The 27,209-nt window shown below is 39.2% G+C and overlaps 1 protein-coding gene across 1 annotated transcript; it reads left to right on the top strand.

Moving 5' to 3' along the window:
• Positions 1–675: 675 nt before the first annotated feature.
• On the top strand, positions 676–27,190 carry usp4 (ubiquitin specific peptidase 4). Its single transcript, XM_088917092.1, has 22 exons — positions 676–863; positions 2,995–3,122; positions 4,361–4,491; positions 6,107–6,233; positions 6,463–6,608; positions 7,216–7,277; positions 7,596–7,739; positions 9,192–9,309; positions 10,340–10,513; positions 11,695–11,853; positions 12,318–12,542; positions 13,416–13,499; positions 14,967–15,061; positions 15,325–15,507; positions 15,731–15,996; positions 16,463–16,708; positions 17,097–17,167; positions 17,583–17,698; positions 18,486–18,635; positions 19,985–20,088; positions 21,418–21,506; positions 21,844–27,190. Exons 1-22 carry the CDS (start codon positions 715–717, stop codon positions 21,964–21,966), a joined length of 3,090 nt encoding a protein of 1,029 aa, XP_088773218.1. The 5' UTR covers positions 676–714; the 3' UTR covers positions 21,967–27,190.
• Positions 27,191–27,209: the final 19 nt, after the last annotated feature.

Consider the following 27,209-nt stretch of genomic DNA (forward strand, 5'->3'; position numbering starts at 1 on the left):
CAGACTCCTCTTGTTTTGTAACCTTTTATGTTCTTGTCCTTAATGGTTTTTGAGAAGTATATACAGGTAAATGTTAAATGCATATATCTGTGTCAACTATTGAATATAAAACTGTTTTTTAAACTACGGTTTTGGTGTCCTAAATTACCTGTCCTCCATATCTATATTAACATTGAGTAGTCCAATGAATAGGCTAGAGATTCATCCTTGAAGTCACGGGAAAGAGTGTAAGAATATTCAGTGAATGCTGAAGAATATTTAAATCGCAGTTTGCACGATTTCATTAATATATATGAATTATGCATAATGTTAAAATCATTTTGTTAGTTTTCACATTCAAGAAAGCATAACTGTTTTTTAAGCGATTTCTTTACATATTGAATCAAACTAGCCGGTCGCGGCTTTGACTTTAAATAAACCCTACAGGTGTTCATTTTAAAATATATCAATGTAGGTGAACACAGGGGAATCTAAACAACGTGTATCAACGAAGCTCACAACCGGGGTCAGCACCAAAACCTCCCATTGGCGTGCTTCTGCAATGGGATCGAGGTCATGACCCAAGGGAGTCGCGCTGCGCGTGCACGTTTCGTCCGCCCGCGGTGAAGAGGGGGTGCGCGCACCGCTCTCGGACGCGAGTTTTTTTTTTTTCCGTGACTCAAAATTCCAGTTGAGGCGCGCGCGCTCCCGCGGCCCCGAGTCAGATACTGAACGATGGCTGAGGGAGGAGGACCCGAATCGGGTAGCGGGACTGAACCCGATCCGGAGCCGGTACCTGCTCAGATACCCTTACCTTCACCCGACAGCCAGAAGCAAAGCCTAGGAGCTCTGCTCAAAACCCCTCTCCGCAAGGGGGACGAATGGTGAGTGAGTGGCCGGACTGCGAGCTGAGCTGTACAGGCCTGTGTGAGGAACCGTAGCCGGGGAGACGCCGGGTGCGGGAGGCAGGAAGAAGCGTGGTTCGCTGGGTCTGGTGGGGATCTGGGAGCACCTGTTGCTGATCGACACCTGACGGTTTCGGTACCTCCAGGCGATCCGCGATTTTGAGCTACACTGTAGGGAACGCGGGCCCCTCTTCCTGGCAGCGTGAGGCACAAGCGTGACACGAATGGCGGAGGGGAAGTAGGAAAGTGCGAGGATGACTAGGCCGCTGTGTGTAAATCAGGAAGAGCACGGGAAGCCGCGGCTGATGGCAGTACCCTGGTTCGCCCTAGGACGGGACGCCGGAAAGGCATTGCAGCGAGCTTATTGCTTTGTCATGGAGGCTGGGTGCCACCCAGCTACTCCTTTGGCAGTGTCCGCAGAAAGCGTGAGGGTTAGAGTGCCGGCAGCGGCTACCGCCGGACGAGGACCTACCGGCTTCCTCGCTGGTGCTTTGAGTAGCAAGTTTAACCCACCACGTAAATGAGAGGCGCCGCAGCGAAAACACGGAGATCGAGATCATCCTATGCGTTTACGTCGCGACCGAGCCTGATCTTTTAAGTTGACGTCTGCGCTTCTGTATGATTTTTTCAGGCGTTTCAACCCTGCGAGAGACCACGACCCAGGTCGCTGTTATCGGCTGTTGCAGGGAACTTGACTGGGTAGTAGCCCTGCGTTGTTCCAGTTGTCAGAGCTCGTTGTATTAAACGGTGATGGTCATCCTCACTATCGAGGGTGACCCAGAAAAACGTCCTGCAGGGTTGTTATGCTTTTGTTAAGAAAAGTACGGTACATAATATTTAGCATAGCGAATCTCAATCTAATGAAATTAAACTAGGTTATTTGTTTCGGCTGACTGTATACTTATGGGTAAGTGTGCAGGAGTCCCTGTATGAAATCCAGCTAACAAGCTTATGATCAGCAATTTCCTTAATTCAGATACGATTAGCACATCCTATCTGTTGCTATATTGACCAGTGTGACATTAGTTTAAAATACATTGTTGTTTTCCATTTGTTGCGTAACTTTTATTTGATTTGGTCACGACATGCACTGAGATTGCCGTATAATTTTTGTCTCCGCAGATTTAGGTTAAACAACGTACTTGTTTAGAAAATGAAAGATTTGTTCAGCATAAGTGGTTTCTCTAATGTTACTTGCCTCATGCCCAACATACAGCAATAAAGTGCCGTTTTCTTCTCACGATAATATAGAGCAATTTAACAATTGGAACCTCTGTAATGAACTTTTTTTTATAGTGTAGTTGGTTAGACCAAAGGAGCCCCCCTTTCCTCTGTCATCATTTTAAAAAAAAGATCTCTGGTTTCCGGCTTTTTAATAAGAAATATGCTTTACAAAAAGCTTGTCTTGCACAATTGTAGTCATAGAATGACTTGTGTTTTGAATGCAGTAATGGTGTCTAGGTTGGAGTGTTCATTGGCAAACCTGACTTAAACCGTGATCTCGTAAGCTATTGATCATATTTTCCTTTAAACGTGAGTTGAATAGTTTTTGTGCAGACTGTTAATGAACATATAAAAGATCAGGTTATACTGTATAATTTTTAAAGGTAAATTTAAGTAATTCCCATTAAACTAAGGTATATATTGTATTTTCTCTGTGATCAAAAATTAAAGTTACCATAAAATGGTATTTTATAGATAGACCTCTTTGTGTGTGACAGCAGTTGTAGTTTTGTATTGAATTTAGCTCACTGGAAAAGCAGAATTAATGTCTTGTCCTGGCATAATGTTCTTGAGATCAATGTTGTGTCCCCCTCCGCCAAGGTAAGGATATGTATCTGTAAGGATAAATATAGAAGAAAAAATCTACAGCCTGTGATCCCTTTTGAACAATTGTGAAAATTATTTTCCAGCCCAGAATAAACAAAAACGAATGTGCATAAAAGGGTACAGTTGCCTTGTGAATACCTTATTATAACATTAAACATGTCTGTGAGAATAGAGTCATGCACTAATGTTATGTGTATTGCAAAAAAATATGCTATTATGTATTGCAAAATTCCTATGCATTCACTGTGTCATAGTTGGGCGTATTTGAATTGTTTTACAGGTTTTTGATTGACAGCCGCTGGTTTAAGCAATGGAAAAAATATGTAGGATTCGACAGCTGGGATATGTACAATGTTGGGGAGTTCAGCCTATACCCAGGGCCCATCGACAACTCGGGGCTCTTTTCCGGTAAGGAGTTAACATGGTGTTATTTTGCATCTTTGATTCTCCATTGTGAAACTTTTTACACCCGGAAATAAGGGAAACACAGTAGCAAGCGCAGGTATTCTAGGGCTCTGTCCTGATCTGAAAAAGTTTCTGCATGAAGCAGCAGGGAAATTCTATGAGAAACACTGCATAGGACACTGTTTTTGTGTCCTGGAATAACAATTAGATGTGTGCATGGACTGATGTGCAGAAAGCATAAACTTTAAAGTGGTGTACAACGGAAATTTGACCTCTGTATTTCAGACATCACCATGTTATTAACCAGTGCAAGTAAAATAATTTTATTAGCCAAATAATGGTAAAATGTGTCATTGTTCTGACAATCCTGGCCACCATTTAACTTAACATGAATTAAGTTAAAACATAAAATAGTTTAATAGTTTCTGTGTGATATCAGGCCAGGTCACATACTGTCGATTTAGACTTTATACAGATACACCTGAATTGTGTTTAATGCTCTTAAAAAAATCTGTCTCGAAACTAGCAGTTGGTAATCTCAGAATTAATGGGATTATTGCACTGAAAAACTCTAGTCTGTGACTCATTTTTGAGCATCCTGTTACCAGTCACTCCTTTGCGAAATCACCTGTTAATCATGAAAACGAAATCTGTCTGTGTTCATGCATGTCAAATGAAAGAGAGAACTTTGAGATTTGTTTTTCTTTTGGCAAGTCATAAATTGTTTTTGTTCACAACAAATGATTACATAATTATAATGGAGATTCTTACCTGTTGTTACCTACTTTGTTACTTTGTCAAATTCAAATAATGATAAAGCTTAAACTTACAAAAGCCTGTAACAAACTTGTAAGCAATGTAACACTTGTTTCTGGCCTTGGGTTTTGATCAAACATGTCACACAGATCTGTACTTTTTAATTTAACCAGTCTATACAGTACTATCATATCATCCCTTTATTTAAACCTCAGGCTTCAAATATAATTGGTTAAAGCATAAGTATTACATAAGACCATCTAACGTCACCCTCAGGTTGTGGGTAATTCATTTAGAGGATCTTTACTGTTTATGGTTCGATAACTGAAATTCCCATTCCATTTCTAAATAATATTTCTTAATACTAAGTTCTTGTTTATCCAGGCAGTTTCTTGTGCCTTTAAATTTGTCACAGAAATGGTGGGAGTTTCTTTCTGTGCCTTATCCCATATGTGACTTCTCACTGGTTATTGTTCCCCCGGCAGACCACGAGACTCAGACCCTAAAGGAGCATTTGATAGATGAGCTGGACTACGTTCTGGTGCCCACTGAGGCCTGGAACAAGCTTGTTAGCTGGTATGGCTGTGTGGAAGGGCAGCAACCCATTATCAGAAAGGTGGGTGATATCTTTCCTTCTGCACATAGACTTCAGTTTATGGTAAAACTGCACTTCATGACCCCTGAGTACAGTTTAAGGCTAAGCAAAGCAACCAAACATGCTTTAAGTGTCCTCTTGCTGAAGAGGGAGGCCTGGTGTGAGTCAGCAGTGCTGCTGACCAGCCGGTCTTTGCCTGTCTGATTCTGGCTGGTCTTCAGCCCCTGACCTCAGCTGTCCTGTGATTAGCTGAAGTGTTGCTTAGGGGTGGGTGAGGGAGTGCGTGCTTCACTACTCCTGCTGAGAAAAGCTGCCAGAGAAGGCAGATACTCTTGCAAAGAAGCTCCACAATAATCAATAACCTTCTGGATTAAAGCAAATAACCCGTTCTCAGCACTTTGTGTTGTAGTACACAGCACAAATTTTATCTTTGAATTTTTAACACTACTAGAAAGGTTTTGATGGTGCCAAACAGCACTTGTCACACTGATGCAAATCTATTTAAACAGTTTTACCTCACCAAAAGGCTTTTGCAGAACCTATACGTGATTGAGATTCTGCATTAAAACACTCATAGAATATTGTTCTTTTATATTGTTTTGTTGCAAGATCTTTTTTTTTTTAAATGAACACTTCAATGTGTAGAGAACCAACATTAATTCCCTTAACTATTTATATGGGAGTTCTGCTCAAGTGAACCAAGATATGAAGTGCATGTTAAGTTTTTTAGAGCCTAGAGTGATTCTGGCACACATGCTTTTCAATCACCTCTTAAGATCGCCTGGAGAAGGGGTGGGGAGATTGTACCCCAAAGTTACTGGAAGAAATGAGCAGTTAGACTCAAGAGTTTCCCTGATCTCCCCTATGTTACCAATGGCGGAGTCTAGTCGCAGGGTCAGCTGCTCCAGCCCACGGGTATCTCCCTGACAATTGTCTGGTGGGGAAACGGCAGCCGCTACAGTATTATTATGCATATTCAGAATAAGTGTCAAAAGATTGCAGCTTTCTGCTAATCCTAACATACCGTGTGACCCTGTGTCGTTTCCTGTGCTAATCCTGACAAGTTGCTGACAAGTTGACATGATGCAGGCATGATCAGGCTTCCATTGGAAAATTCCAGCCACTGTAAAGGAGAGTGTCAGAAGTTTCAAAGCCATTTGAACCAAGGTCTTTATCTAAAATGTTGTTCTTACTTGGCATATACAATATTGGGAAGAGTTTTGGATACGGGGAAAAAAGTAGTTGTCATTCAAATTCTTTTATAGATTAATAGCTTCTGTGTATAAATGAAGTGTTCCTTAATACAGTCATACATTGACATTCTACAATGTTTTTGGTGTCCCTTCCTATATGTAAAGCATTTTGGGATGAAAAGAGCAAAACAAATATAATAAATTATAATTATTATAGAAGACGTTGAGGAAGAAAAAATGATATTGCATTTCTTAGCATAAATTCTCGTTTTGATGATCCAGTAGAGCCCATCTCTAGACCATTTCTATGGGTGTGAAATGAGAACTGAAAACTTTTTTTAAATTACTTTCTTTATGATCAATTGCGAGGGTGATCACTTTTGTGGTTGTGGATTTCAACACTTTAAGGAGCTTCTCTCTCTGGCATATGCATTTTTTTACAGGTGGTTGAGCATGGCATGTTTGTGAAGCACTGTAAAGTGGAGGTTTACCTTCTAGAGCTGAAGCTCTGTGAGAACAGTGACATGGATAATGTCATAACGCGGCATTTCAGCAAGGCGGATACCATAGGTGAGAAACATGGCAAATGGCAGAGGTTCTTTGCTTAACATTGTGGTGAAATGTACATAAATGTGATAAAAGAATTGTACTTTCATATGATGGTACTCAAAAACAATAAAAATATCACAGTGTTTGATTTGGGTTGATATACAGTTTTAGTATGTCTAATGTACATTCACTCTGAAGGTATGAATGCGTTGTCCCCCAAAACATTTCTGTGCCCTTTTTGCCTCGACAGAGACAATTGAGAAGGAAATGAGGGTGTTGTTTAAGATCCCGCCAGAGAAAGAGACGCGTCTGTGGAATAAATACATGAGTAACACCTATGAACAGCTGAATAAACCAGAGAGCACCGTGCAGGACGCTGGACTCTACCAGGGACAGGTGGGGTGCCTTGATATTGCCTGGATTCCTGTAGGGGTGGACTTTCTGTGTAGCCCTTCCAAACAGTTCACTTAATCCCCTCTCATATAATAGTCCACCCCTGCTCTATGTTGTAGGATTTTTGTTCTTCCTTATTACCCATTCTTTTGGGTTATAAAACGTGCTCAATGAATTTGTTTCAAGAATAAAGAATTCTGTTTTTCAAAGTCAAACTGAAGCAGCCTCCTGATCTGCTTTATGAACTTAGAAGATTACAAGTGATTTTTTTTTGTATTGTTCAAATACTCAGATATTCTGAGCTGAAATGAAGTTACTACATTTTTTCACTTCTTTTAATTATCTTATAATAGTGGTGTCCTGTTTGCTTGGAAAGCAAAGTTTGGCTTGAAAAGACATTGCTTAAACCTAAGTTGCTTAAGTATGAATATACTGTATAGTTCAGACTTTCAAAGCAGACTTACTGCCTTTCAAAAGTATGTGTGTATATTACCTCATACCTGCGGATATTCAGCAACTTCATTCCCGTTTATTAAAAGTGAAGGTTTAGTCATTTGATCAGACTGTGCTGAAGATAATCAATGGGTTTCTCGCTCTTTGACTGCCTCAGGTTCTTGTGATTGAACAGAAGAATGAAGATGGCACGTGGCCTAGGCAAAGCAGTCACCCAAAGTAAGATCTTTCATGTTCCTCACAACCGTTAAGTTGCAAGCCACTGTACACCTTGTCTTATGAAGGTTGTGACCAGACCTAGCCCTCTGTTAATTTTCTGTGGGATATTAAGTTCATAGATGTGATTTGTGTTCCAAATCATTATGGGTGATTGAAGAAAAAATAATTGCCATCTCTTTGTTGCATTTACATTCATTTAAATCTAAAAAATATCTAGTATTTCACTTCAGTCTCCTACAGACGATGTAACTGCTTTTTTTTTGTTTTTGCATGCATCTTAATATGGAGAACTCATTTTGTTTGTCACCCTGTTCCTAGGTCCAGCACGGCCACTTCTAGGAATTTCACTACCTCCCCAAAGCTTTCCTCCAACTCCTCAGCCACCATTTCTTCTAGTGTAGCCAATGGGGATAGCAACAACTCTGGCTACTCGCTGAACAACAGTCCCAGTTCTGGTAACCGGTAAGTCACATTTACGTATCTCCATTCCTTACTGCTTTCTGCCTACAATAACCTGTTGGCAAGCTCTGAGTTTTTCAACAAATGTAAAATATGCCCGTTCACATTGTGATGTCATATAAAACTGCCTATCTATTTTTTTCGCAGTAATTAATGTTGCAACACCATTCTCAAGTTCTCTTTGCTGTTAAGGTTCTCTCTGACCATTTAGAATTTTAATCTTACACTCTGGTTCAGTATAAACACTTAATATTAAACATTGCGATGAGCTCATTTCTAGTTCTGTTTTTTTTCTATTTAAGCATATACAATAAAAAAAATCTTCAAGGGTGTTGATAGCAAGTGATATATTGGATCAGTTGTAATGTCTCCACTCGGTTGTATTGTTTCCACTCAATTGTAATGAGTGGAAATTCTCACTATCCGTCCTTTGGATGAAACGTAAAACCGAGGTCCTGACTCTCTGTGGTCATTAAAAATCCCAGGGCGTTTCTCGAAAAGAGTAGGGGTGTAACCCCGGCGTCCTGGCCACATTTCCCATTGGCCCTTACCAATCATGGCCTCCTAATAATCCCCATCTATGAATTGGCTTCATTACTCTGCTCTCCTCCCCACTGACAGCTGGTGTGTGGTGAGCGTTCTGGCACACTATGGCTGCCGTCGCATCATCCAGGTGGATGCTGCACATTGGTGGTGGTGGAGGGGAGTCCCCATTACCTGTAAAGCGCTTTGAGTGGATTTTCCAGAAAAGCACTATATAAGTATAAGCAATTATTATTATTATTATTATTATTATTATTATTATTTCTATGGCACTTGACAGTTCAAGGTGTGGTTCAAAGTTCAAAGTGCACTGCTGCAGTGCAGTGTCAACAGAATGGCCACTAGAGGCCTCTAGTGCATTATGGAAGTATTCCGTGAGAATCTGCATGTACACAGGGAGATCAGTTGGTCAGTTATTCAGCATCTCAGACCACAGGGTAATGTCCAAATGATCAGTCTGTCAACTTCCCTGATGAGGTTCAGTTGGGAACTAAGGCTGAAACCGTATACACAGCTTTTGCAGCAGGTGGGGTTGAAAGTGCGTTGAGTTAACTGAGTGGCCTGGATTTCATTTTGAAGATTTGAAAAAGAAACCTGTATATTCAATGCAAGCTTGACCCTACAGGTACATTAGAGGATTTGTTGGGGTTGTATGTATTGTTTTGTAACCTGGGTAACCTATTGGCTGGCCAGAATAGACTGCCGTTCATCTTTAGGCAGCATTTAAGGGGAGACTTTTTTTCTGTTTGCGAAACCAAAACTTTCACCATAACAGTCTCACAATCTTTCCTGGTCCTCGGGTTTAGGGGTTGTGTCTGGTTTGTGTGCAGAGATCCTCAGCCATGTAATTGTACAAGATCCTCTGTACTATTCTTTAAAGGCTGTCTAACTAGGCTTTATGTGTTTTAATAGGCTGGGTGGCTACAGCTCCTATAGCTCATCTTACAGCTATAGAGAATCGCAGACACAGCCTGGTCTCTGTGGCTTAAGCAACTTGGGCAATACCTGCTTCATGAACTCAGCCCTGCAGGTAGGACTCCATCTTTAGAAAAGTGTCTTCAGCTAATCCAAATGATATGACTTTTGAGTCTTTTTGAAAGAGTAGAATGCCTGCAGAAGAAATGCAATTTTTTTTTCTTGATTTAAAGATCTCATTGAATTTAAATTGTTTGAGTTTGCAGACACCCTGAAAAGTGTCAAATGCTGGATAAACTTTAAAATCAGTAGATAGAATGATGAGGTATTTTACGGTCATGGGTAACCGATCGTTTTGCTGAAAAATTAATTGGGCATAGAATGCTAAAAAGCCCAACATTCAATTCGGAAGAACCTAAACTGCTTCTTAAAATACATTAGAAGTCCATCTTAGTTGTCCTATTTCTTTAAGCTTAAAAGGTATTTCATGTTTTGTATAGAACTATATGCATTCTAAGTATTCTTTGTGTGAAATGAATATAAGCTGCATATGCTGAATATCTATGAAATGTATTTGAGTCAACACAATGTGTTGGTTTTCAAATGAATGAATGAAGACTGGAAATTTACTGTTGTAAACTGGAGTCGTCATAATTTACATTTGATGATGATGATGATGTTATCCGGTCTTGGCTGTAATAGTTATAATAGATAAAATATGTTAGATTGAAGTTCATTAAGAAGTTTAGTGGGCAGCATGGTGACACAGTTGTTAGAATTGTTGCCTCACAACACTGGGGCCCTGGGTTCAGTTCTGGACCTGGGTTATTATCATTGTGAAGTTTGTATATTCTCCCTGGGTTTGCATGGGTTTCCTCTGGGCGCTGTGGTTTCTTCCTATAGTCCAGAGTCTGACAGGTACGTTAACTAGCTTTGGGGGAAAAGTGGCCCGGGTGTCAGTGTGTGCATTTCTGTGTTTGCCCTGCAATGTACTGGCATCCTATCCAGGGTGGACCTTGTCTTGCTCCTATTGCTTGACGGTATGGGCTTCAGCTCCCCTGCAACTCTGAATTTGGTTGGAAAAAGGATGGCTGAAGAAGTTTAGTTATAGCTCTGATTGTGGGTTTTTGGTGGCTTATTCACAGTGCCTCAGTAACGCCGCCCCTCTGACAGAGTACTTCCTAAAAGATGAATATGAGGCCGAGATAAACCGCGAGAACCCTCTTGGCATGCGAGGAGAGATTGCAGAAGCCTACGCTGATCTGGTCAAGCAGATGTGGCAGGGACGCAACAGCTACGTGGCTCCACGAACTTTCAAGGTGGGACAGTGGTGGAAACCTTTCTTATCCAAAGCCCAAGGTTTGCTCATGGGTTTCCAGTCTTTTTCCTAGTGACAAACGTCCCAATTGTACAGATAAATAATTCCTATTTGCATAAGAGCACATACCTTTTCATTGGAGTACAGCTTTATGAAGGATTCACTGTTCTTGTTTTTCTCCCCTAAACAAAGTAGCTTGAAATATTGACTTATGTTTAACCAATTAATGATATTAATTGGGTGCTCATGAATTTATAATACAAAATGCATAAAATACTAAATGTTTTTTGAAAAACAAATGGCATCAGGTTAATAATAAAATAAATACTACTTGTATAAAACTTGTAAAAGGTTTTTGAAACCCTTTTTGAAATGCAGTGTAATCACTGCATTTCCAGCAATATGCTGTTGGTCACATTCTACGTTTTGTATGGAGCTTCTTCAGAAGGGTGTGGATGTTTTGAGATACACTCCAAGAAATGTAAGCTGACCGTTTGTGAAGAGAACAGCTCTTTAGATCAGGTTTAGTTTGACTGATGAGAGCAGGAGCAGGTTGTTGAAGATCTCTAATTTGCCAGCAGCCATATCACCCTGCAACTCACAACAGGCAGCCCACTGAAGCTAAACTAGTAGTGAGCCTGGTCAGTACCTGGATGAGAGACCTCCTGGGAAAAACGAAGGTTGCTGCTGGAAGAGGTGTTAGTGGGGCCAGCAGGTGGCGCTCACGCTGCGGTCTGTGTGGGTCCTAATGCCGCAGTATAGTGACAGGGACACTATACTGTAAACAGGCGCCGTCCTTCGGATGAGACGTATAACCAAGGTCTGTGGTCATTAAAAATCCCAGGGCGTTTCTTGAAAAGAGTAGGGGTGAAATCCCAGCTTCCTGGCCAAATTTCCCATTGCCCCTTACCAATTATGGCCTCCTAATAATCCCCATCTATGAATTGGCTTCATTACTCTGCTCTCCTCCCCACTGATAGCTGATGTGTGGTGAGCGTTCTGGTGCACTATGGCTGCCGTCGCATCATCCAGGTGGATGCTGCACATTGGGGGTGGTGGAGGAGAAGCCCCATTACTGCAAAGCGCTTTGAGTGGAGTGTCCAGAAAAGCGCTATAGAGGTGTAAGCAATTTGTAATTATTAATATGCAGCATGCACTCTTGCTCTCTAATCTCCTCATAAGACCCAGGTAGGCCGCTTCGCCCCGCAGTTCTCAGGGTACCAGCAGCAGGACTCGCAGGAGCTACTGGCCTTCCTGCTGGACGGGCTCCACGAGGACCTCAACCGCGTCAAGAAGAAGCCTTACCTGGTGCTGAGAGATGCGGAGGGCAGGCAAGACGAGGTACACGGCACCACGGGGTCTTGTCTGTGCGCACTGGGCTGTTCAACAGCTCCATTCGTGAAATGTGTGTGTCACCTCATGTTACTCAGCCAGCCTTGCAGTTGTTGTGTGGAAAAAGAGCTCTGTAAAATGTATTTAAAAGTAAATTTTAAATTGAGTACTCCTTTAAAGTTTTGCCAGTGGTATTGTCATCAAAGAAAAGCTAAGAAACTCAGCATTGTTTTGATTTAGAGATTTGAAAACATAATGTTTGGATACTGCACCCTGGTTTCATTATATACCAGCAGCCATAAAACATGCAGCAGATGCTGCTGGTTCCAGCACTTGTTTGTTGTCATTTTAATGCCTCTCAGTATATTTATTTTCTTTCCACAAAATCCATTTTTTGTCAAGTAAACCTTTCACTCATGTCATGCTGGAAGGGGAGCAGATGTGAAAAGGGTTTAACTTTGTTTTGTTGATAGATTGTAGCGAAGGAAGCCTGGACAAACCATCGTCTCCGAAATGACTCCATCATTGTCGACATCTTCCACGGCCTATTCAAATCCACCTTGGTGTGCCCAGAGTGCTCGAAGGTCTCGGTCACCTTTGACCCCTTTTGCTACCTCACCCTGCCCTTGCCAATGAAAAAGGACCGAACCATGGAGGTGTTTCTGGTCCGCACAGACCCCCAGTCCCGCCCTATGCAGGTAAGAAGAGCAATTGTGATGGAAAATGTCTTTTTTTTTATCCATACACATTTAGAGCAACCACAAGCATTCATGAGGCCTTCTTGATTTTTTCTAACCTCTCCATGTTATTCAAAGAACAATATAAAACTGAGATTCCACTACCTTACATTACACAAGCCTCATAGATGTTAGTTTCATGACATTATTTCTGTTGCCCATTAATGCAAACTTGCGTTCGTGGAGGTATTGCTGTTATCTGAGGCATTTTGTATGCCTTGGAAGAGTATCCTTATGATGGAAAAAATGTTCTTTGAGTATGTTTTAGCATTTGTTTTTTTACAGGAAATTTTAACCTGTTATCAACATGGAAAATGCATTTCCAAAGAAGGCTGTTTAAAGGGTGACTTATGGAAAAAAATGTTTAATCATATGATCAGTTATCATTGCAAATTAGTCCCTCAGTTTTACAAATGGAGCTTTCCTTGGTCATTTAGTTGGTAGCAGCTACTTTGTCTGTTATCTTGTCTGTAGAAAACATGAAGAACTGTGTCCCTTTACCATTTTTGGTGGTTTGCATATGGTTAAATACAGTTACTGTATTAAACATGTAAAAACATTTGATTTTTCATTTTATTACATGGCTGGTTTTTAGTAAGATTATTGTTACTCCAAGTACATCAGTATTGATATTTGTGATTGTACAGTGTGCAAAAATGTAATCATCTGTGTTTTTTTACTTGGTGATGATTCTTTTAATGCATGTCTGCATTGTGTGCCCCTTATAAAGGGGCATGATGCAAGGGAAAGCTGGTGTTTATGTGTAGTGAATAAGCTAAATGTCCAATGAAGTACTTCTTGTGTCTTACTTAGACTGCTGTCTTTCTATTCCAGTACAGAGTAGTGGTCCCCAAGCTGGGTACTGTGGCAGATCTGTGCAGCGCATTGTCTAAGCTCTCCGGTGTCACAGCAGAGAATGTAAGTACAGCCTTTTGCTACTCCTACAGAGAATGCTATGAAATACTGTATAAGGTGTCATATTTAGCATACTTGAACTAGCATTGTTTGGTGTAAACAGCACAAATAGAGTTTTTTTTAGCTGGGGAAAAATGCAGCAGGCGTCCATATTAAATATTTAACACAGATTTCCCACAAAAATCTGAACAGATTTCTGTTCATAATATTAAATAATCAACAGAAGTTTCTACCTTTACTTGCAGGTTTTATTTATGCTGTATATATGGTCACATTTAAACTTACTTTAAATATACCTGGAATATAACCTGTACCTTATATGTAATGTTTTTGGAGACCTCATATCAAAATGTGCCATTAAATATATACTCTTTTATTGATGTTATGTACTGGAATGTTAAGTGCTTGTATTGATGTATAAATACTGCATGCATTTAACACATGCAGTCAAACCACTATCTATAACAAACCCCTCAGGAATGTTGTTTGCATTGTACAACTGTATAATTATCTATAATTTCTGACCCTTTAATTACAACTACAGGCAGTGATGTTTCTGCAAACTATAAACCAACTTTAACCACTGTCTGTACCAGTTTTCAAAATAAATAAAACACCATCTACAGTGACCTCTCAATTTCAATTAACTTAATACAAGCTTCTCCACAGCAAAAAAAGAAAGCTGCATGCAAATGCCAGTGTAATTTTCTCTAGATGCTGCTAATAAGTAATGAAAACATAACTTTGTGCTGAAAAATGTTGTATGTTTTTTATGTTTGTGATTTTGTGTAAAGGGTGGTTTTAATTGTACTCTGTAAGAGATATTTCCTACGCTTGGCATGACCAGAACCTTATGAATGAGAGGACATCTGTTGTGTGTACTGTTTGTGCTAGGAGAGCTCCTTTTTCAACCTCTGAAACCGAAGCTGTTTTACAAGTGAAATATGAGAAAGTGGGGAAACGGATATTGTATATGTGCAGAACTGCGTATCTGAAGACTACAATTTGGAAAGAATTGCCTTTAAATGTACTCTCTAGTCTAGCACAGTTGAAAGTGTTTGTGATATACCATACTGTGTAAACACAGCTCAAAAACATTTTAAAATAATTTCTTCTAATGTCTATCTTTTATATTATTCAGCAAATTATAAAAAAAATAATTATACTGTAACTTCCCATCATTCTTAATTTTTTTTGTTTAGTATTGAAGGTTTTTACAATTATACATCAAATCTTTTAATAAAACACTTCACCCCTTTGGGTTGATATAGCATTGTGTTTTTCAATAGAATACACATTGCTTAAGTCTTTTTTCTGATTCCCATGTAGTGTATTATACCTTATGAAATAAGTATGGAGTCTTTGGTCCTGAAGACAACGCTGCACTGAAAGGCACAGCTGAGGATTAAATTCTTCTTTCAGAAGATGTCTGGTTAATTATTACATTCAAACTTTCTGCCGTTGTTTCAGATGCTGGTGGCAGACGTGTACAATCATCGGTTTCATAAGATCTACCGGCGGGACGATGGACTCAATCACATCATGGACAAGGACGACATCTTTGTGTGTGTAATTGTTCTGATCATTTATTTAAGAAAAGCTTGATATTATTTATAAGAAGCAAATACTCTCTAGAGTTAAACCCATTTTCTGTTGTCCTTTTTGTTTTAAAGCTAAGGTCATGTCCTTAGTGTTATATGTGGGGAAACCTAAGTAAAACTAAAGTTCTGAGTCCAGACGAAGTTTTGCCAGAATCCTTCCTCCGTGAAGAGGGTAGTTTGTCTCCTGTTGGGTGGGGATCTTCATGACTCACTCCGTCTCTTGACAGGTATGAGGTGGAAGAGGAAGATGGGGAGCGAATCAGCCTGCCCATTTACTTCAGGGAGCGGCACGTTAAGCATGCGGGTACTTCCACAAGTACGGTGCTGTTTGGACAGCCTCTGATTATCACTGTTCCCCGGCAAAACCTGGCTGTCGACTTCCTGTACGAAAAAGTGTTGGAGCGCATTGGGTAAGTGTGTGCTCATGTGCGTGGACATAGCAGTGTTAAACTTATAAGCCCAGCCTGGGGTAATATGTCTGAACATGTGAAGAAAAACTGTCATCTTCAATAATTATACGATTGCTGTCTGGAGATGTCTTGTGTATCACAGCTTCTTTTTACAGGTGCTAAAGATGTTTCATCTAAAAGTAGTTCAAGATCCTGTGTCAGGTGATGTGTGCTGTTGTTTCAGGCGATATGTGAAGAGGCCGCTGGGTGCAGGGTGTGAGGGGAAAGTATCAGCTACCTGTAGTAGCAGTTCCAGCTGCAGCAGCAGTCAAGCTGCAGAGATGGCAGGGGGTCACAGTCTCAACACTGAGATGGGTGCAAGTGTGTGCCAGTCCTTGGAAGAGGCATCCTGCAGTGCAGGTACAGCGGGCATGGTCACGAGCAACTGCCAGAATGACAAACACCAGCCGGGGACCTGCAATAGCAATAACTCAAATGGGGTTTGTGAAGGTAAGGTCCTCCCCGATTGGTGCTTCATTTTATGTAGCTCTCACTTCAGTAACAATTGTTTTACAAATAAATGAGACAAGAATGAATAGAATAATTTGTATTTTTTAATCTTTATGCTGTGTATCTTGTATTGACATATTTTGTATTTGTCTATACGTTGTCTTTGATGGTTTCATATTGGATATACTTCTGTGTCAAAAGTTATTGAGATTTTTTAGTGACTTGATGGCTCAGTGCTTTTGTGTTTTGGAAAGCTGTGCATTTGATGAAAGTTGCAGCATTACTATTTTAGATTTTAAAATAATCCCTACCCACAATTCATTTTGATTTGGGGTTGGGGGGCTTTCAGGCTGGTCTGGACCTTCAGGAATCCTAAAACCTGTAGAATACTGAAAAAGGCAGTAGCTCCTTCACTAGATGTTGACATGAGTGTTACTGGGGCTAACAGTCTGGCTGTGTGTGGCAGGGGAGGATGAAGCAATGGATCACCAGGAGGAGATCAGCCTGGAACCAGACAACAGTCAGTCAGAGGGCTCAGTGGGAGACGAGGACAGCGAAGACCTAGAGAATGGGCCAGTCGATAATGCACCAAAATCCTCTGTCAAGTCAACGACCTGTCAGCCAAAGCTTTTCTCTTTTACAATGGTGAATTCATATGGAACAGCTGACATCAGTCCTGTTACCAATGAGAGCAACATCCTCAAACTTAAGGGTGAGTATCCAGATATTCAATGTAAAGAAAATAACTGCACACTTCCAACACCTTTATAAGCTTTTGTACTTTTGCTAGGGCATAGTTTCAACAGCTTGCAGGTTTCAGTTATACTATCCATGGACTTTGGAACTAAGAAGAATAAACCCTAGACCACAGTATAATTGAGCTTTATTAGTAAAGATATGTGGGGTTGAATGAGCCACTTAATGTGATAAATAATCAATGAGCTATAAGTACTTTAAAGACTCGCTGTGAACACTTTGTGAACAGTGAATTTGTGGTAGAAGTATTTTTGACAATATCTAAATGAAAGTATCTGTAAATTTATCTTTATATTTTTTTCACATTTAACTTTATATCTTTCTATTTATCCTATATGTATCAGCATTTTCCACGGTAGCAATTGACTGGAATTCTGAAATGAAGAAGCTCTACTACGACGACCAGGAAGCAGAGGTCAGTGCTTCAAAGCGTCTGTGGTATGATTTCCACATCTGTACACAAGTGCATTTTCAGATCTTAAATTTCTATTTGGAATTTGTTTGGAAAATTTAGCAATCAGTGCAGATGTTTTTAATGGAATGCATCAGCAATGCAACAGAGAGTATATTTTGGCCGTTTTTGCCTTGGTTGCTCCATGCTTTTTTCCCCAACTCGGCTACATCTCTAATATCAAACAGTCGAGAGAGCGGTATCTTTTAAGAACATGGTTACAACAACATAACAAAGTCACTACTTCTCAGTGCATTTTCTTTTTCTCATTAGCTGATCTTATCACTAGATTGCGAACAAAACAAGCAGCCCAAAATACATGCACCCCACTTAGTCTGTGTTGCCCTTTGGTGAACATCTGATGTTTTTCTACACCTAGGCTTATGAAAAACATGAGAGCATGCTGCAGCACCAGAAGAAGAAAGCCACAGTGGCCCTGCGAGACTGTATTGAGCTGTTCACCACCATGGAGACACTAGGAGAACACGATCCCTGGTGAGCATGCACTTGCACTTCTTCCAATAAATAAAAAAGACAGAAATACACTGGCCACATACTGTATCGCAAAATAAACTTGTGAACAAAGATCTGTTCTAAGATTGGCAAAATGGCCAAAGAGACTTTTTTCTGATTAATCTGAAAAGAAAAACCCGGATTATCGTCTTTATTCTTCATCTGTCGTTTGTTTCATTTATTTTTAGACCCTGTAAATTTCATGTGAGGTCATGCGGTCCTAGATTAAATCTCACGTCTGTCTGTGAATGACGAGAATTTTTAGTGAAGTCGTTTTTTATTACAAGTTTCCAGAACAGCATATAAGCAAGTTAACAGTAGATCCATTGTAAAAATTGTTTTTGCAACACTCAAAAGTTGGGCAACCAGTTCTGAAAGACATACAGTGGAGCTGAATCAGTACATAGCAGCATGCAAGTGGGTTTCCTGCGTCTTTCAAAAACTACTTTGTACCTGTATTTTTTACATTGATTTCCGTCTCTTAGTTTTGAAACCATCTTCAATAGAAGGGAAAGGAGTGGTTTATTTTCTGTTGGTATAGTTTCAGCTGTTACTCAAACCATTGCCTCCTGTAGACATGGCAGGTTTCTGCTGCTCTCCTGAAGGTGCATTGCTGGAACTAAGCAAACCACTGGGGAAAAATTTCATAATCAAAAATTGACTGAACTGTACCACTGTTGATATTTCTTGGTTCTCCAAAGCACGCTTAGGATGCCGAAACTGGCAGTCCTGAACACTGACATTTTTAACTCCCTTTTTTCCCCCATAGGTATTGCCCCACCTGCAAGAAACATCAGCAGGCCACAAAAAAGTTTGACTTGTGGTCATTACCACGTATCCTAGTAGTCCATTTAAAACGTTTCTCTTATAACCGCTGCTGGAGAGATAAGCTGGATACGGTGGTAGACTTCCCAATCAGGTAATAAACGAATTTCTTATGAGTGAAAGCTGTCTTAAACTGGCAGAATATTTAACAGCCCTACAAACTTTACATGGCTTGAAGGTTCAGTTAGAACTGCACACCAGATGGCACTGTGCATCAGGAATGATTGGTAATAGAGTCCTTTCATTTAAAAGAGGAATATGATGCAATTGGCTAAATCTGTATGGCAAGGCGCCGCAGTGGTTAGCATTGCTGCCTTACAGCCCTGGGACACAGGTTTCAGTTCTGGGTCTGGTGTGCTGTCTGTGAGGAAATTTGTATGTTCTCTCTGTGTTCACATGGGTTTCCACTGCTCTGGTTTCCTCCCAAATACACAGTCCAGATATATACAGGTTGGTAAATGGCTTCTGGAGAAATTGTCCATTGGTATGAGTGTGTTTGTGTCTGTGTGCCCTACAAGGGACTGGCGTCCCATCTAGGATATACCCTGCCTTGTGCCTGTTTCTTGCCGGGATAGGCTCCTGCTGTCCCTGCATGACTCTGAATGAGAAGAAGCAGTGAAAAAAAGGATGAATGGATGCATGTGTACCTTCGGTTAGTTTGATATGGCTAAGACTGCAAAAAATAACGGTTGACACCCACTGTGTCATCTAGTATTTAAAAAACTACATGGTGCAAATAACCATTAGGTATCAGTTAATGTGTGTGACCACTAACATCTACCCTGGCCTTTTCTTGGCTAAAACGATGATTAGCTCATTAAACAAGCAGCATTGAATAGGGATTATTGAAATGTAGGCTGTTTTTTAGTCATATTTTGGCCAGTTTTTCACAGTCATGTTTATCTCAGAATTCAATAATAACAATTAGTGCTAGTCTAAAACCTGCAACAGCAATTACTGACTTTAATCTTTACAGTCAGGCCCGCCATTAGTGTTGGAGTGAAACCAGGAAGTTAATTTAAACGAGGAGCAAATGCCGAAGTGTTTTGGCAAGCGGCACTGGCTTCCAAGAAGCTGATTCATGATTGTGTGGAAATGTTTGAGCTTCATTAAAAAATAATATACATATAATGTGACAAGAACACTGTGAGCAAGATAGCATAGTATGACATGCAGTTAAAATATACCAGGAGGCTGTAAAAATGCAATAAATGAGTATTGAAACCGGTATAGTTTTATATTAATGTGACTGTTAATAAATTATGATAAATATTTAAACTCCTAAATGTACTGTTATCAGGTTTACCTTAACCCTTTGGCCTCTTCTTGTAAGTCTTCAACAATAATGCAGTTTTATAACCTGTTTTAAATGACATTTGTTTTTGACTGATTTTCTTGAACCGTTACCCAGGAAAGACTCACCTGGTGCGTTGTATGTTTCAGAGATCTGAACATGTCGGAGTTTGTCTGCGACCCGAAGGCTGGGCCCTATATTTATGACCTCATTGCTGTGTCCAACCACTATGGTGGAATGGGTGGAGGGCACTGTGAGTAATGTTTTATTTGCCTGAACACAGGTTTAAGCCTACAAATAATTTTCACTCCTAAATGTGCTTATTAGATGCTGCACTTTAAAAATATTTAGCCGTATTGTTTAGGTCTGTTAAAACACTCTTTATCATTGTGATTTGGCCCCTAGAAAAATTGTCTGTTTCCTGAGAGGTATGGTGGTGATATGTTTAGAGTATGTAAGAAATCCTTTCCATATCTTAAATAGGAACTTAATGGTGGAAATGCAGACAGTTTCTCTGAATATTTGCTTTGGAATATTTTCTTTGAAAATCTTAGAACATTTGATTTAGAGGCAAAATTAAGAAGCCACTTGAAATTCGGGTGAAATGTTTAGTTTTGTGTTTTCTGTGAGACCTGTCTGAAGAAACGACTACAACAGAGACATCCAAGTTTGGTAATACCCCTTTCACTGCTTTGTTGTGTAAACTCTTAAAACTTTAGATATAATTTTGACATAAAAATAGTAATATCCTTAGCTGACGTATTTTGTTTACCACAGAGTTCGCCTCCCAACAGACTATTGTGACAACAGTTATTGTGAAATATAATTGGACACAACTTGCTTTAGACAGAGAAAATATTTATCTTTTCATTTTGTCCATGTGATCCCTACAATCAACAGTGGTTTCATAACATACAAAATCTAAGTTACATATCCATGGCAGTGTCGTTTGCTCTGTAAAAGGTCTATTTTATCTTTTCAAGATAAATAATGAGATTTGGCTGGTTTGTTTACCAAATTATACCAGGTCCCTAACAACCTTGGTGTATATTGGCACTCTCCCTCTGGATTTTTTTGTTTTCAGTCTAAGTGCAAATGCTAGTGTATTGTTAAGAGTGGAGTTCCAAAGTCCACCCCTTCTTGGAACCTGGACAATGGGTAATGCAGGTTGTGTATTGGTCTTGCTAGACACTTTCAGTTTCATGGAAAGCAGTCCATGCGAGGAATAGCCAATGAATGCTTAAGATGAATGCATATAAGTTTACATTTATGATATGGAGGACATTTTGAGGTGGACTTTAACCACTGACGCAAACAAAGAAAAATAATTACAGAAGTATCAAAATTTCAATTAATGATTGAAATCAAAATTAATGATCGTGGACTACTGCTAGTTGAAAGCTTCATTTTCTTGTTTTCATAACTATTGTGCTCCTGTGATAAAAATTATGAAGTTGGGTTTAATGTACTTCTGCTGTCTGGCTCATGTTACTCAGGCACAAACAACAAATTTCTTTATTAAAAGGCTGTTTTATCTGTAACGTTTCACTCAGTGTTGCATCTTTCTCTCTTCTCCCCACAGACACAGCTTATGCCAAGAACAAAGTGGATGGGCAGTGGTATTACTTTGATGATAGTAGTGTCTCATCTGCAACAGAAGATCAGATCGTGGTTAGTGACTTGTTTCGGAGCATCACAGTGGTATAATGATTAGTGCTGCCTCAGGTTCTGGGTGCTGGGTTACCGATAATAGAAGGATGGATTAACTATAATTATATACCTAACTTGAGGAAAATCTGCATAGCTTTATTGTTACATTAAAGTGTTAATTTCAGGTTAATGAACCTTCAATTTTTTTAAAAGCTCTCCTGGAGTATTTTTTTTGCATTAATATTTTTAATTTTTTGCTTTCAAATTCTAAGTGGAAAGGTATGTCAACTGGCTGTTTGTTGTTCACCAGCATGAAACTGCTCAGTAATCCCTTCCCTTATCTTTTCTCTTTCTGCAGACCAAGGCGGCGTATGTCTTGTTTTACCAGCGCAGAGACCAGGAAACACCCCTGAACTCTCCCCCTTCAGCCTCGCTTGGGGGAGCTCCAGAGGCAGGAGATGAACACATGGACACCAACTGAGAGGCTAGGGTTTGAGGAACATGTACTGATGCAATGACATATATGTAAACGCACACAAACCTATTTCAGTCGTTTAAACCTCTGTACTGAATCAATGCTATACCCATTTGATATTTTGGTCTTGTTTTTTATTAGATGATTCATCACTAAGCCAAAAACCTTTAAAAATATTTGATGTATAAACTGTGCAGCGCCCAAACAGGGACTGCATCAAGCAAGTGTACACATTTTCAGGCAGATGGTACATTTAAGCAAATGTTGGATGACTAGGATGATATTACAAATAATAAAATGAATACTTTTCATTTACACACTAGAAAATTAAGAGAAGCCAAATATGCACATCCTTTCAACCAAAGTGGCCGAGGTTGTACACAGACATATTGCAGACATGCCAACTGTATCACAGAAACATCCACCTTTGTGTATATTACGCTCTTAAGATGGAGTTGTCCCAGTACAGAGATTAACACACATTGAGAACTTTTTAATCTTGATTGCCTGCACAGTCATTGAGACCTGGGCACTGTCTTTAAAAACACACAGACCCTATGAACTGTGCCACTGCAGGAGAATGAAAATGTCAAACTAAAGACACAAATCAGAAAACGGGGGAGGTTTCTGTTCTTCCTTTCAGGTTCCACCTAGCCTTCCTTTGGTTTCCCCGAAAATTATCATTTCAGCTTGCAAAAGATTTTCCTCATCAATGTTTTATCCTTGGCTGTTTGTGTTTCCCCATGCCTAAGTGTCTGCAGTGTAAGGAGCACACCACCTACAGACGCTGAAGAAATGTACTGCTTAAGCACACTGTCCAGCTCTGTGAAACGTCCAGTTCCATGGGCTCCTTAAGAAGTTTTCACCCTCTGCAAAAAAAAACGAAACCCAAATGTGCTGCTCCATCAAACACGGAAGCACCAGTTGCCTTTTAGCAATGCGATGCTTTCAAAAGCAGGAAAAGTGTCTGAATTTATTTCTTCGGGAGAGATTTGGGTTTCTTAACTTATCGGTTTGTGATCGGTCGCCAACAGGTACCGTTTGTAACTTACTGTGGTTTGAAATCCAGACAACTGGCCACAGGTTTGTGTAGACTCACACCTACATGAGGTGAAGATTTAAATTCTGCTCTCCGTTGTTGGCAGCATAACCTACTTAAATTTCATTGCTTGGTGATTTTTTTTTTTGAAGGCCGGTAATTGCGGTCGTTTTCATCACTTTTGATTGATGACTGATTGGTCTTCTGAGCATCTGTTGCGCAGCATTGGCTAGGATTTTCTACCTGGGTACGTTGGCTGTTCCTCTTCAGGATTATATTACATTGGAAGATACAGTTACATTCTCTTTTTTTTTCCTGGAGTCTGCAGAACACCCTGAAATTTGGATTTATTGGGAGTGGTGCTAAATACGGTGAACTGGGAAAGACGGCATTAGAAAAGGCGATTTTGGACAGCTCCTTTGCTGCAGCAATCACTGAAGAGCATGGGATTGCATGAGGATACGTTTGCTCCCTTGCTATGTGTTTTACACTGGTAAAATTATTTTCAGCTTATTTAAATGAGACTGTCTAACAGTTAAGGAACAGTAAAAAAAATATGCAGACTTTGTAGTTTCTTCATTTTTTAAATTTGAAAACCACAACAAAATGTTCTTTGGAGATCCATGTGGTTTGAATAGCATCATAGGACATGATGTTTGTATTCCATGGAATAATAGTTAAACTGCCATTCTGTTCCCTGTAACGTTGGAGTGAATGGAAGTAAACCTGCAGTAATGGATGTATATGTACAAAGTGAAAAGTTAATTTAATCCATTATACGTGAACACAGACACCCGTTCTATAAAAGAAATAACTGAACTTGACAGATTTTCTTTAAAAACAGACTGAACTTGTGGATCATCCCTGATAGATATAAGATCATATGACATCTCTGTATTGGCAAGAGAAAGTCAGATTCTTCAGCAGTTCCTGAAAATTCCGTTCCTTATTCAGTTCTTGGGGCAAATTATCAAAATTCCTTTTGCTAAACTTGCACATTGCAGTCCTGTTTCCTGGAGAGTTTTTCCACTGTTTACGTTAAAGGAAATTAAATTTAAGACTAGGATCAATAGATAAGAATAGGTGCCTTCAACATGTGATTAATTGATAGATGTATAGATGTTTATTACCGAGAAAGGCTTAATCATTATTCGTATTTCCTGAAATTGATAAAATGAAAATCTGGCTGCACAAATTAGCTAGCTCAATATCTTGCATACCGTCTTTCTGATGTGAAATTGTGCTACTCTAACCCAGAATGTCCTTGTTTTACATTCAAATAATTAACGTTTCACAGATCTGTTTCCCAATCTTGGTATGGGATTACCAGATTTTCTGGTTTTCATTCCAACTGAACTTTGTTAGTTTGGCTGCTCAAGACCTTAAAATTGAACTGTTTACAAAGTAGTTTTAAATCATTATTAAATAATAGAACTGGGTTAGAAATCAGTGTAAAATTTGTGCCAGATGCCGGGTTTCGGGTTCATTGTTATTTGGATTAATTTAACCCATGAAACACCGGGTTAAAGTCAAACACTCATTATAACCATAAGACTTGAACTCATTATAACCATGGTTATAGTGAATGTTTGACTGTAACTATTACTTGTGTCTGAACATAATTTATGGGTTAAATATTTAAAAACAATATCCTGAATACCTAATATTGTAAAAAATCAAATCGGTGTTCAGTTAAGGATTTTGTAAACTTAAAGTTAAAAGATCAGTTAGTATGAAAACCAGAAGTAATTAGAGTGCTCCTCTACAGGAGTAGGACACCATCATTGATAAATTGTACAGTTAATACCATTAGTTAATACTGTTGAAAAAAGTGAAAGGGTCCTGTGTTCAGAATGGGATTAGAAAACCATAATTATTCAAAACTACTGATGTTTTGCTCCATGTCAGTTGCTCTGGTATTTGGCAGTTTAGTGTTGAATGTCTGTCATAGAAAGGAATTAGCCAGTTAATGAAAAATGACATAAAGCAGGTGAAAGTATAAGTAATGATTTCACTTTTAGTGTAATGTTGCTTTGGGCATGCTGTATTAAGATACAAAAGAAAAAATATAAAACTATATCATAACCACATTAGTGTAAGCCACAGTATTTTTCAAGTAACCATATTTCTGTGGTAGACTTAAGTGACATCTGTCAATAACAGATCAGATTCTTGAAGTGAGAAGCACAGAAAGTACTGAATCTCACTGTAACAAGATATAGAGCCTTAATATGCAAATGATAGTTTTCCATGTTACTGTTATTTTTAAACAAATGCCCAAGCTCTTGGTTTTAATTGCATTAGATAGACATACCTGGAGTAATTATATTTTTGAAACAAAAAGCATATGACGTCAAAACCAACTGGAAAATTCTGTATTTTTCTATAGGCACTCTACTCTGACTGCAGCCTGTTTCAGCTGTCCATATACAATAAAGACTGGAAACAGCATTTTTGCATGACTTTGGCTTTCTGATGCTATGAAACAGGCTTCTGCTTTACTCCGCAAGTTTTCTGATTGAAGCTACTGTGAATTGTGCATCGGGCTTAGGCAACATGTACTAGATTGGATTACAGCTTTATTTTGGCCCATGTATGTCTGTATAGCTTTGAATACCTACAAATAACAGTAAAGGTTATTATTTTAAAAATTATTACATGTTAATCTGTTTTTTAAGAAGAGACAAAATGTTTCTTCCAATGAAAAACCATGCTTGAAAGGAAAGGACATTCATTTATACCCAGCCAGTGGCTTTGCTGAAGCTTATCCGTGCTTTAACAGAATGCCACTTACTCCCAGTAAGGATATGTGTATTATATTGAATGAGAATTATTTTCATCATCAAAACAGAACTGGGGAAAAATTACCTATTAGCAGCTTCTAAGATGAAGTTTAATAGCATTCTCTAAATCTCTAAGACTGTATCAAAATGGAATGGTAACGTTAACAAATTTATACTTCATAAATAATCGATGCACTCAAATTTTCTGGTTTTCCTGTTATTTTGGCATTGTTGGAAACTAATGGTGATTAATTGATAGGAGCTAGGGTTAGGTTTTTGAGTTAAAGTACAGCTGTGAAACATCTTTATGAACACCAATATTTTTTACTAACTCTGGCTTACGCTTTACAAAAGGCCTAAGCTTTTTACTCTTTTAAGAGTGGTACTGAATTTTTCCATTCAAGTAATCTTGCTTGTAAGTTGGGGAATTCATTTTATAGTTTACAAACAGGGGTCTTGGATTGTTTTAGTGATCCTCAGTGCCTGTGTTTTCGTGTAATGTCTGTAGCAGGTGCTTCTTAACGCTTTTTGCTTTGGTGTTAGTAGAACAATATGGGCAAAATAAGACCACATGTTTAGTTTGTTTATTCTTGCACAGTGTGGATGTAAAGTCAGATTTTCTATGGAAAGCACACCTCAATGGTGACCTGTTTTCTCAGGCTTTGCTTTCTCTTGCCTAGTTTGTGGTTTTAGTATGCAGAATCAAACCATTATAGACATTATTTACATTAATATACAAACTACCAAACAACCTGAATGCCGGATTTGCAATATTTCAGACATTTTTGTGGTGGAGAATCACAGGGGTGGGACCTACAGGATGCCTTAGCATAGAATCATATCTGACCTCATACGCTCTTTGTAGCTTATATTACTGAAATACATTTTTTTATGAATGTGGTAATCGGCATTTTGTTGCAGTTTCATAAATGTTCAAACGCCTCTCCTCCCCAATTAACTTGGAACGTATGGGCCCATATTTGTTATGATCTGTCGTCGCACCTTAGCGAACTGTCTCGGTTTCTTATAAAGTGAAATGAGTCAAAATATTGGTTATATTTGTAGGATGGTCAGGTATTACCATCCACAGCTCTCACCCAATAACAAACCAGACCCACAAAGCCATGGGAACTACAGATTGAGGCACAGATTCACCCCTGCAGGTGGTAGCCTATAATATATGTAATGTATAACTATGGGAATGCTTGGGGCAGATCGACAAATGGGCAGCAAGTAACCAGTAAGGCAAGGTGCTGGTGTGTGTGTTCTATAAATCTCAAACCCACTAGCCTGAAATATATATATTTTTTGTTGTTGCTGCAGACCAGCACTTTGTAAGTTGCTGGGTTTATTAAAATAAAGGTATAATTTAAAAAATCAATAAAAGTGTGATTTTTTTAGAAAAAAAGCTTTGTGGTTTTCTTTGT

The sequence above is a fragment of the Atractosteus spatula genome, chromosome 5, assembly GCF_055471065.1.
Source record: "Atractosteus spatula isolate fAtrSpa1 chromosome 5, fAtrSpa1.hap1, whole genome shotgun sequence".
In the NCBI taxonomy this organism is placed as follows: Eukaryota; Metazoa; Chordata; class Actinopteri; order Semionotiformes; family Lepisosteidae; genus Atractosteus; species Atractosteus spatula.